Here is a 13,015-nt window from a genome sequence, read left to right on the forward strand (position 1 = left end):
GCTCAACTTATGGTCAACATAATTGGCCTACTGAGCGTACTATTCGCAACACCATTACTCATATTGAGACCCAGCATTCCTTATTGGATAATATTCGACCGCAGTGAAGAAAATATAGCGGCCGTAGCTGAGAGTGTACACGAAAATTGTGGAGAGTCGATTCGGCGCCGTTCGCATCAACTCGGACTGATGCATGGAACGAGTTGGCGCATTTTACGTCGAGATTTTGATTGAATTGAAAGCGTACAAAATACAGCTTATGCAAGAACTATAGCCGCTCGACCTTCCAGAGCGATATCGCTTCGCTCTATTTGCTCTTTAAAAGTTCAAAGAAAATGGGTATGCAAACAAAATTACCATTTTCACGTTTTGCGCCGGTCGAGTGACCACCAAGATTGTGTGATATCACACCGTTAGACTTTTTCTTGTAATGTAAAGTCTAAAGTATATGCGGACAATTCCGCTTCTATTCAGTCCTTGGAGCAAAATATCAAGCGCGTCATTCGCCAGTTACTAGTCGAAATGCTCGAACGAGTGTTCGAATATTGGACTCAACGGATGGACCATCTGGGACGTAGCCGCGGTCAACATGGGAAAGATATAATCTTCAAAAAATAAATGTCAAAGAATTTATTTTCGAAAGATAATAAACATTCCCCATTTAATTTAAATTTCCGTGTTTTTTTCCTAAAAAAGTAGGGAACCTCAAAATGGATCACCCTTAAAATACTAAATAGGAACAGCGTGACGAGCTGAGTCGATTTAGCCATATCCATCGGTTTGTCCACCTGTTTATAAGCTAACTAGTCTCTCAGTTTATGAGATATCGCTTTGAAATTTCGCACACGTCGTTTTCTCCCTAAGAAACTGCACATTCTCAGAACCTCAGAAATTTTCCAAGAAATTGTTTAGATCGGACAATTAAAGCATATATCTTCCATACAAATTGACCGATTAAACTCAAGTTCTTGTTCGGAAAACTTTTTTATTTGAAAAGTTATCTTCACGAAATTTGGTACAGATTATCATCCAAGGCATCACCACAATTTTCGAATTGTGAAGATCGGACTAATATAGTTTATAGCTGCCATTCAAACCGACCGAACAAAATCAAGAAAAAAAATATATATATAGCTATAATAAATGTACCTGTGGAGGTATTATAGTTTCGTAGCAACCAATATTAACGTTTTTATACTCTCGCAACTTGTTGCTACAGAGTTCACCTAACGGTTGTTTGTATCACCTATAACTAATCGAGTTAGATATAGAGTTATATATATATAAATGTTCAGGGTGAAGAGAGGAGTTGAAATCCGGGTGACTGTCTGTCCGTCCGCCGAGCAAGCTGTAACTTGAGTAAAAATTGAGATATCTTCATGAAACTTGGTACACATGTTTTTTGGTACCGTAAGACAGTTGGTATTGCAGATAGGCGTAATCGGACCACTGCCACGCCCCCAAAACGCCATTAATCAAAAACAAATATATTGCCATAACTAAGCTCCGCAATAAGATACAAGACTGTTATTTGGTACAAAGGATCACATTAGGGAGGGGCACATGCAGTTAAAATTTTGTGAAAGTGAGCGTGGTCCCGCCCCTAATAAGTTTAATGTGCATATCTCCTAAACCGCGAAAGTTATAATAACCAAATTCACTGGGAGCAAATGTTTTAACACCTCTATTGACGGTGTGAAAATGGATGAAATCGGGTGAAAACCCCGCCCACTCCCCATATAACGGTACTGTTAAAAAATACTAAACGCGCGATAAACCAAGCACTAAACACGCCAGAGACATTAAATTTTATCTCTGGGATGGTATGAGATGACTTTATAGAAACCGCGTTCAAAATTAGTCAGTGGGCGCGGCACCGCCCACTTTTAGGTGAAAACCCATACCTTGGGATGAGCTTAACCGATTTCAACCAAATTCGGTGCATAACGTTCTTTTCATATTTCTATGGTATAGTGCGAAAATGGGCGAAATCGACCATTTTCAATTCCATCTGATTCTTTCACTTTCCACTATGCATATCAAGCAACAATGATTATATCGGGGTAAAACTTTGCGTGAATAATAAGTTTAAAGTATGCCACCTTGTGACCAAAAATTGTCTAAATCGAACCAAAACTGTTCAAGCCCCTAAGTACTAAATATGTCGACCCCAATGCCTACAGTTGACCTTCTACCGAAAATATCAGTCAATCCACAAAGAAATCTCAAACGAGTATACCATTTGACTTTGCGAGAGTATAAAATGTTCGGTTACATCCGAACTTAGCCCTTCCTTACTTGTTTCTAGTTATACTATATTATTTTAATGACAACAAAGTCTTAGATCATAATAGGCATACAGCTTTCAAGCGAAAAAATATATATAATTTCCATTTCTCTTAGAAATACCTATTCACTTGTTGTTATATTATATAATTAAACAAGCAACCCGACATTATCTATTGCCAATAAATGGCTTCCCAAAGTAATCTGTACTTGCCATTCTCTTGTAGTGGCTTGGATTACTGTGGTCCAATCCATATAAATCCGACCAAGTAATCATTTCAGTTTCATCACATTCATCATATTCAATACTAACCTCCCTTGGGTGCCAACACGTGCACCAAGTTTCATCCCGATATCTCAATTTCTACTCAAGATACCGCTTGCATGGTCAAAGATGGACAGAAAGTCACCTAGATTTGCACTTGTCTCATCATTCCGATGATTTTTAAATAAAATTTAATAATAATTCTTAATAGCCGATCTCCTGGCGAAAGACGGTGCGGCAACCAGTCCGTTAAGGCAGGCTGCGGTATCATTTGCACAGATTAGAATATGCCTCCCCGGATTTGTGTCGCTTCTGTGGCCAAAGAGAATATTAACAGGAGAGGGAACAATAAACCACAGGTTGCAGCGCATTCCTCAAATTTCAATCTATCTTAACTATGTACATACAAATCTGTATGTATGTCTATGTGCCTTGACTATTTTATTTACAATGAATAAGTGATCTAAAGATTTATACAAGCATACTAATATGAATTATCAATATCCACTAAATTTACTTTACATGCAATTATTATTTAATGTATTTTTTTACATTTACTAGCTATCGCGGCAATTGCTATTGTTTCTCATCTCCAGTATCTTTCATTTCAACCACCTATGGCGCGGGGCTGAGGCTGAATCAATTAAATACAGTCATGGACCATTACTATCGTCACTAAATGCCCGATCGATGGATTATGGCACGCCGACGAAAGTAGCTGCTAGTTCATCGGGAGTGTTTGAAGTGGATGCTACAAACGCTGGTCTAGGAACAACCGTAAATAATGCGGCATCAGCTGCAGCCGCTGCCCTCGAGAGTCCAGCAGACACCGGTGGTGAAATAGTCGTGCCAAAAACTTTTCCATTGAGTGCACAAGAACCAACGTGCGAACAATTACGTGCAATGTGGATGTAAGTATGACAACACTAAAGGACTTTTACGACCCGGATTGCTAACTTAACAAATTTTATTATTGTTATATGTATGTATATATTATATTTTATATGAGACAACTTTTTTATCATATTTGCAGTTTTTCTAAGAGACAATCTCGAGCCGCAGAAATTACAAACGAAATACCAACCTATCGCGATCCGTTTGCCTACAATGTCTGGGAACCATATTATTCAACTACTCGCAACATGGGAGGAGGGTAATACATTGATTGATGTGTCAAAATTTGATTTGTTTACACTAAACAAGACATTTTTAATTACTTTTAAAATTGCAATGAAAAAGACATAATTTTTGATTCCCTATGTTCGATAACGGGGCAAGAAAAGGTATGGACGTAAGAGGACAATTAAAACAATTAAGAGTTCATAATTCGAGAGCCTCTCTTAGAGGTGTGTACCAACCAATTTTTCGGAGTACTAAGCGAAAAAAAAACATTCATATATGTGCATCAGATTCATTATTCTGAGAAGAAAAGAAATCAAGCTTCCTACTAATGGAAACGAAAATTAATCTCAGCAGAAATTCAGGCTGTCGGCTTAGGTTAGAGTACGTAAGTCGAATACGCTTAGATCAGGCAAATCCTATCATTTTTATCTTGAATGTTTGTCCGGTAAGGAACGAGAATACAACAGGCTGCACTTGATAAATCACAAAGAAATGTAAAATTAGCTCGCATCTTTTTCATCCACATTCATACACACAACGAATAAAGTAAAGATTTCTTCATCCTAAACAAAGTACTCAACCGAGTATAATAGTTTTGTTCGCCTCACTATTGTTTGCAACATCTAAAACTAATCGAGATATATTGATGTTGAGTAACATATAAGTATAACAAGTAAGAAAGGACTACCTATATTCGAATGTAAATGGACATTTTATACTCTCGAAAAGTAAAGTGGTATATGAGATTTCTGTATACATATATTTAATTAGAATTAGGAGTGTTGACTGAGTTATTTACATTCGCAGTGAAATTAATTAGAGAAATTTGTATACGAAGCTTACAGAAATGGTGTGAAATCGTACTTGAGTTTTGTTGTATACAATTATAATCGATTTTATATAACAACAACAACATTAGAACTATATTGAGAAATATGAAAAGAAATCGTTTTTTGACAAAGAATAAAAAGTTGAATTCCTTACATCAATGTTATTATACACGATTAACCTTAAAGTAATAAATATCACTAACCTTAAAAAATATATCAAATATATAATTTATATGTAAACTTCGCAATTTTAAACATAAATTTTTATAGAGATTCTTTAAATATACTTAGGTTTATTCATATATACCATACATTCATTTAACAACATTTATCCAAATGACATTTCATTTGTTCTTACCCTATTTAATTTATATCTTGTATTTACAAAAATTCTTACGTAATAACAAATAACACATATAATTTAAATTTTCTTAAGAATATTAATGTACTTTATTTTAGTATATTTTTCTTAAAAACTACTGTCAGAATAGCTATACCATTCTAATGCTATTATGTTTGAAAAAAAACCAAGAAAAACTATTGCACTAAGCCTAAAAACTTTAGTTCGAAATATAATCACAAATACTGACATAATAGCTGTGTACTGTCTCATACGTAATTGCATTAACATAGGAAAGATCTATGTTTGAAAATGCCCAATCGATTTGTGTACTCGCAGGTGTAGTTGAATATTCTGCACCAAGGGAACTAAAGTTTTTTTCATGGAGCAGATTTAACATTGTAGTCCCTGTAGACTTTCGACAAATGGTAAACTCTCCAAGAATTAGCACATTTTGATTGCATACTCAGAAGTTAGGACTCGCTGAAGTTCTGCCAGTAAATGTCTGACAGAAAAAGCTGAATTTCTGTAAAGAACCAGAACATTAATATTGAAACATTTAAACAAAACCGCTTCCAAAACTTTGCGGACTGAATGCATTTTTTTTATAACCTTTGGATCTATAGAGCCAGTAATACAATGCTTTGCATATACTATAATTCCGTATTCCAAATTCTGGTATTCCAAAATATTCTCAAGAATAACTCCAAGTTTCCACACAACATAAAATATCTGAAAAAAGCATCACGCAGTCGCATTTTATATCATTAATATGAACGTGGAGACGTGACATTATGAAATAAAATTTGAAGTGCTGAATTTCGTCAGAGCTTTAGTTGTGTTCAACTCCATCAGTTCCCTAAATACTGGATCTGATTTAGAAAATTTGTTGGGGAATAAAACTTCCTATAATGAAGAGACTTTGTGCAGTAGTAGCTCGATTGTAAGCACCATATAGCCTCGGGCTGTGGGCCTTCTTGGTCAAGTATGAACTACAACTTTATTATATGTGGCACCCTGACTTTTATGAATACTTATACCCTTAGCTGCAACTAATGAAAATTGATTTCTTTCAGTTGAAATTTGTTAACTTGTTTTTATACTAAAAAAATTTCCGAACTTTTTCAATTGGTGTCCAAGAACTTTCTAGATGATGAGGCTATCAAACCAACAGAAGGCTCCAAGAATTTAGTCCCCAGAGTTGGTGGAAAATAACAATATAAATCAACTTGCATAAGTTATCCAGTTGCCCTATTAACCAACCCATTACACGTGTTTATATTCACTGTAATCATATATTTGGCTGTGATTTTTAATGTTATAGCAAAAGCCTGATCCTCCCTCTGCCTCATGATTTCTGTTAATTCAAAGTATTTGAATAACTCTCATAAAGAGGAACCAACTAAAGTGCTATATGCATCATTGGGATTGGAAGATAATATCCACCTGTCTCCAACTGGTGAGAGTTACTTCAAATCACCTAACCCTATGATCGGTATACCACCGAAAGGGCTCTCTGTTATAAATATTTGTTTTAATCTCGTATCAACAGAGCTACGCCTACTATGGATATTTCATCAATTATGATTCGTTTTAAATCGATGTATGGAATACAATGAATTAGTTATCTAATGGCTAAGTAGCCTCAACTCTCTATTCAACTGGTTGACAGGTAAAGTCCACTTATTTAGAATGCCGCTTCACCTGTAGGTGCGCAAAGAAGAACTTTCATGGCACTTGGATCAAACAACTCTTTCCCACACCTGCACCGCAGCCAATAAACTCATAAAATGGGCGACTTGTTTTTAGCTGGTGCATCAAATGTGTCAAATAGGTTCTTTGCTTAATATTTAGACTTTGAAGTAAAGAAAGTAATTCCTCAACTGCTGAATTTTCACCATTCAAGTCCAACAAATTAATATTTGGTATTTTTTTAGGAAGAGCCAACACCCTGAACTCATTTTCCACAAGAGGTAGCTCATTTTGTGCACCTTATTTTAGTCTATTTCATTATAAAGACTTTATAGGACATTTTCAAGTTCTCTTTGCTCAAAAATACCATAATTTCTCTGATTTTTCTCAATTCGAATAAGATGTGTTTTGAAACTCTGCTCATTATCGTTTTTAATGAAATGCATTTCGCCATGGATACTCAATTCTGTCTGACCACATTTGAGCTAAATCTTCTATACCGAATTATAAATGGTTTGGTACGTCTTTTAACAAAACCGCTGCCGTCTTTAAGAGGAATGACAACCCCACTTTCTGGTAAATTATCATCTTCCCCTTCTTCTTCCACATGATTACTGTCTTGTGCTCTTGTACTGGATTTAAAATATTTATACATAAAAGCAAAATTAGTTAATTTTAAGTTTCTAACTGATCGGGTTGCTGAACATAACGGTTTAAAATATCGGCTGCGAATATTTCAGTCGAAGGTCGAGGATGGTTCTAAAGTTCCGCTCTAGGTTTTGCCATTCAAAAACGTTTCTCAGTCTGTTGTCTTCTTATTTCCTTAGTACAAGGCCGACTTTGGTCCTGCTTTTGGTAACATAAATAGTTTTCTAAGTGGCTGACCGAACCATCTGTAGAAATGTAATTGTCAATGAAATTATTGATATCAATAAGTGTCTGAGGATCTTGAAGGTTGATTCTGGAAGCATTATTAAGGCAATACATGCAATATAAATACAGAGAACTTCTCGGTTGAAATTCCACTCTCCAGTAAATGTTTTTTAAAAATGCTGTCCAAAAACGACGGCATACTCTTTAAAAAGTTTAAGGATTTGTCGATAGTCTTGCAAAAGTAACCGCATCTGATCGAGTTAATACCTATTTAGGTTTGCTAAACTGTTGGCCTCCTCTTGCGAAATATCTTTAGAATCAACAGTTTTTGACAGAATGACCAAAAGCTCAATCCACTGAGATTCAGTTTTTAACAAAGTTTTCGTTTAGTAGATTTTGGGCCGTAACTCGGTTAATATTCTTAATTTGCACCTATTTTGCTTCTTTATAATTGTAGAAGAACTTTGGAAATGTACACGCTCTTCTGTGAAAGCGGCGAATTTTAGAACGTACTTTCTTGGTTGGTTTGTTGGTTGAAAAAACAGGTGACTGAGCGCCGGATGGTAACCAATTAAAGCTTAATCCAGCAAATTCTTCTCATTCGGCTAAAGGTTGGGCATTCGCAGATGTGTTTTGTGATAACCCCTACAATGCTGCTAAGCTCTCTTTTGCCTAGAAGTAGTAGCTTTTTGGTCTGTCCACAATCAAGACCATACCAAAGTTACAACAAAGGGAATACCACAACCCTTTGTTGCTTGTGTTCCAAGCCCTAGGATGTTTCTCTAGTGTCCATTGCTTCAAACAATTCTTGAAGAACCTGAAGAAGCTTCCAGAAGTCTAGCTATTGCCTGCTTGCATAATCTAATGCAATGAGACTTAGTATTGACGCTATGAATGGCTTCAATTGCGGCTTGGCTATTAACTAGGATGTTTATGGACTTGCTGGTTAGAGCAGAAGCCCACGTGGCTCCTTATGTACTGCTCACAATTTCGGCCTGAAGGACTGAGTTGTAATTATTTAGTTTGAAGCTGCCTTCTGTGTACACATTACTGCAGAAAAAGCTCGCTCCTGTTCCTATTTCACCTTTTGATCCGTCAGTGAATACGTAGATTTCGCCGTTTGAACTGTCGACCGCAGAACCATTGGTCTAATCTTCTCTACTGGGGAATGAAAATGATGTATTTAATTCCTGGTGCTTGTTGGATCTGTTTCAGGGGTTTAATACGACACTTTTTCGATAATGCCACCCACCATACTACTGCACCATACGTTAGTATGGCGTGGAAGACACATGTAAAGAAATCATGTGGAGTCGTAATCCCCTCTTTGTGGCAACGGATATTCTGCAGGTATTCAATATTCCAAGGGCCTTGGAAGTCCTACTCTCAATGTGTTCTTTCCAGCTTAGTTTATTATCTGAGATTACACCAAGATATTTGACTGAGCTCGAGAGTACAGTTATTCCCCTTAAGGATGGGAGATTGAATTGCCAAGTTTTCGTCCTTCAGATTTCTGGTTCCTCCGGACTAACAGTTAGGTAGTGACCCTCTGCCCAATTGGCGGAGATCTCAAGGCTCCTTTCTATGTGCCGGGATTGGTAATTAAGATTCAACCTGAACAGAGGTCAGCGAGGCCGTCCGTGTAGCAGACGACCTTGAAGTTCTCCCTGTCGCGAAGTTGTAATAGTTCATTGATCAAGGTGACCCAAAGCAAAGGGGAAAGGATTTGTTCTTGCGGAGTGCCACGAGTAATCTGGTGAGCGATTTATATGGCTCGTCTATTGCTTAGCATATAACTAATTCATGACATCAGTTTGGAGGGATTTGTCGTTTGATGAGATCGTCGCAGATCCTTTCCATACTTTTTAGTAGGAAGAATGTTAGGCTGATCGGTCTGTAAGATTTTGGCTAGAAGTAGTTTTCCTTTCCCGGTTTCGGTCTGGAGCTAACTTTGGCTTCCTGCCATCTATTCCGCGTGTACCCTAATTGGGCACAAGCATTATATATGCTAGCAATGCGGTTAGACAGTAGATCTGCGCCGTTCTGTAGTAGAGCGGGAAATAAACCATCCGTTCCGGCTGCCTTAAAAAGATTAAAACTGCTAAACGCTTTGGTAACCATTTCTTGGGTGAACACGGGACCGTCACCCTGCTTGGGTAACATGACATGTCTCGCGTCCGGTCGTGGGAAATGAGTATATAGTAATATTTTTATAGAATATTCCATATTCGATGCCGCCAGCTATTAGTGCGGTCTGCATCTGGTCTTTCGATAATTTTTTTAGTTTTTGTTTTTCCACCTACGCTCTACTTGACCACTGAATAAGCGCCACGATTTACGTTTTGCTTTTCTGAGTTTATGTTTGCATTAACAAAATGTAGTCTGATATGACTATCAGAATACATTATTGAATCGCCAATCCTTATTAAAGGCGATGCGAGAGTTCCATCGAAGGTTCTTAAGTTCCCCATACATCCATGGTTTGTCTGTGGTGGAATTCCCTTTCGGAAGGGGGCATACTGTTTTAAAAGCACCAGTAATGTATTGTGTGACTTTTTCTACTGCTAGGTCTATATCTGACACAGAGCTTATCGGGTCAGGTACTGAGAAAGACCTATGGAACGACCCATATCGGTCCCATATGTGTTCCAGTTCGTATTGGAACAATTCCTGTACATCGGTAGCTTTAGGGCCCCGATTTTAAGTTTCAAGTCGATGTACCTGTGATCGGAAAAGGAGTACTTTTAAGAGTTGCATACCTGTTCTTTCTGCGTACTCCGTGATCTTCCTCAGCTCTTCCATGGGGGGCGGAGATGAAGAAACGAAGGGCAGGTACAGTACCACTAAAAGCAGTGGGTCGTTGGCCATCCTAACCACTGTGATGTCTTGTGTCGATATGTCTGCTATCAGAGAGAAGTTGTATCGTTTTTTGCATAGAATGCAGGTCCTTGGCCTGGTCCTGCCATTGGCATACAAAATTTAAAGGTTGACTGAGCCTAGCCCAGTAACCCGGCCCTCTAAGGTGTCGGGCTATGCTAGACTTACCTTTTACCAGTCTGTTGCGTAATTAGCAGAGTTAAGACGCTGGGCTAGTCAGGAGTCTGTTCTTCTTAGAAAGAGTCAGCCCTGACCCAGCAATCATTTCCACGTCGGTCTCAGTTTTCTGGCCCGATGCGCAACTTGTTGGGGTGAATTTACAACACGCTCCTTCTGCACATTTGACGACATGGCTCCCATATGTTCTCCGGAGAACGTCTTGGCAGATGGCGGTTCCGCCTGCTCCTTACACACGCCTTATCAGAGCGGGCAACGTCGGGAGGGCCAACTCTCCGGAGGAGGTGCTGAGGAATAGAAAGTGGATAATAGTAGGTGAGCCCTGCCACCTGCAGACTCCAGGAATTAGTACGAGTCTTGGTCTGTAGCCATAAGTATTACATCACCTTCTGCGGTGCTCCCACAAACTCGTCATCATTTCTATGTTCTTTTTGGACAACATCGTCAGTATCAACTCCGTGGACGTTACAGCAACGGTACCTGAAACTGATGGTCTATTATTGTTCCGCTCAATCGGTCCCTTGCAAGAGTCATGAAACATCGCACTTTTTGAGCTTTTGGTAACCTTAGATGCTGAATTCGGTAGTTTCTTATTTTCGGGGAGGGCCCCGCTTTGCGCACTGCGCGTCTAGCGGCCCCGAAGCGTTTCCCAGTCTTCCAGACAGGGTTTTCATCTGCCATCGATTGGCGAGCTCTTTCGTTCGCCTGAGAGCGGGGTTGGGGTCTCCAGAATGCGTGCTCTGCCACAATTGAAGCTATGGGTGGATTACCACTTGCGTGGGTGTCACCTGGTGTATTAATCCTTTTGTTGTCACCGTCGCTCATATCGGTTTAGTTGAATTTTAACCTTATGCTAAAGGTGGATGGGTCTTTCAGAGGGTATTGTTTGCTTCTTCTTCCTACTTCAAAAGACGCTTACTGGAAGCCATTAGGCATGCCTCATCCAACCCTCCTCCTTTCACAATACGGGCTAATTGACGGAGTTACGTACTATCTTACTATATGTTTCAGAGTATGCACGTTTCTGCCCAACGTATATCTCTCCAAGTGACAAGGCCTTTGCCCTTCACCTGGCGCTATAGCTAAAGGGTTATAGTCCAAATTTTCTAAAGGAATATTGTCCAAAAAAGTTTCTTAACCGCCTACAGGTGCCATGGCAATATTATTACCTGATATGTATGATATGTTCCGCATGGGTTCAATCATCTGGCATCCTCGGCAGATGCAACAAAACGAACTTTTTCTTCTTGGTCATTAAATCTTGAAATCCAGTTCTCGTTAATATGTATGTTATATTCACGATATAGAGTGGTAGTTACTAAGAATTGCAAAGCTTCCATAGGATTTTCCTCTCTCCGTATTTCCGGATTTTTTATTGCATGTTCTCTTTGTATTTGATCACGCATGCGCTCTATATTCCTATGATCATGATGTGTTGTGCGCGAAGTTCCCTATGTCTTCGAGTATCTCTGCATTGCTCTTCTGAGCGAATTTCCGGGTTTTGACGTCTAGTCCTATACTGAACAGTATTTATAGTCCTGAGCAAATTTTTGGATTTATATGTCTGTTTCTATGTTGAAGAATATTGTTCGTTTGCTCGGACAGACGTATTTCGAGACCTAATCTGTAATTAGCGCGACTAATTTTTTTGCCCATTATTCCAATAAATATAATATTATTTAACCGAAGCATTCGAATACGTCTTCTATTTTGCAGATGACTTAGTGCAATAGATCTTTTACTTAGTCTAGGCATAATTATTATATTATATTATACCTGACCAAAACAGATACATTAATTTCCGAAATTTCCCAATTTCCGTCCGTGTTTGAAAAGTTTGATCCGCTCTGCTTCATAGTAATGTAGTCCTTGATATGGTGTTTTGGTGTACAGCTTCCTTGGATGGGTAGACTGGTGCATGTAACGATATTAAACACAATATAGTGTTTCTTAACTACCATATATAAAATTTGAAAATAAAAAAATAAACTTTAAATTCATTAGCACATCACTCTTCAAGTAATCAACCAGAACTGGAAGTATAAAAACTGTGTACTCATACTTACGAATATATTAGCACAATATTCTATTTCTTAGAAATTAGTAATTTGTTTAACGGTATTGAAAGAATTTAGAAGGAAAACCTCTCCGTTAATTATTTTGTTCAATGCTTTCTAAAACTTGCTTTCTTACTTACCGCAAATTTCTGATTAGGTAAAAATATTATGGACACATATTGTATAATTTACTGACACGAAATTTTCTACCTCAATAACAGTGAATTTAGGATTACCTATCCCTTTTGTTTTAAAAAGCATTCAGCAAAATTTGTAAAGCGGTTTCTCGGGTGAATACTTTAAAGTCAATTAAAGAACTGACTAATTTCTATTAATACTTGTATGCCTATTACTTTATATAACTATTTACATGTATTGACCTGTAGGTATTGCATCTGTTTTTGTTATCAAAGTCGCTGTTTACATCATTACCTTCAGTTTAAAAATTGTTGGAAAACTGCGAAGTAAAAAAGAGTTAAATTCTTTTTGAAAGAAA

At 37.9% G+C, this 13,015-nt stretch overlaps 1 protein-coding gene across 5 annotated transcripts in view; it reads left to right on the top strand.

The window, feature by feature from the left end:
• Positions 1-13,015, top strand: part of LOC118683427 (uncharacterized) — a 134,675-nt gene that overhangs the window by 17,043 nt on the left and 104,617 nt on the right. For all 5 annotated transcript variants that reach the window (XM_070112295.1, XM_070112294.1, XM_070112297.1 and 2 more), the window contains 2 exons: positions 3,113-3,462; positions 3,585-3,704. In XM_070112295.1, the coding sequence (XP_069968396.1) occupies positions 3,113-3,462; positions 3,585-3,704 (470 nt within the window). The remainder of the gene's footprint in view (positions 1-3,112; positions 3,463-3,584; positions 3,705-13,015) is intronic.

Source organism: Bactrocera oleae, chromosome X (genome assembly GCF_042242935.1).
Source record: "Bactrocera oleae isolate idBacOlea1 chromosome X, idBacOlea1, whole genome shotgun sequence".
In the NCBI taxonomy this organism is placed as follows: Eukaryota; Metazoa; Arthropoda; class Insecta; order Diptera; family Tephritidae; genus Bactrocera; species Bactrocera oleae.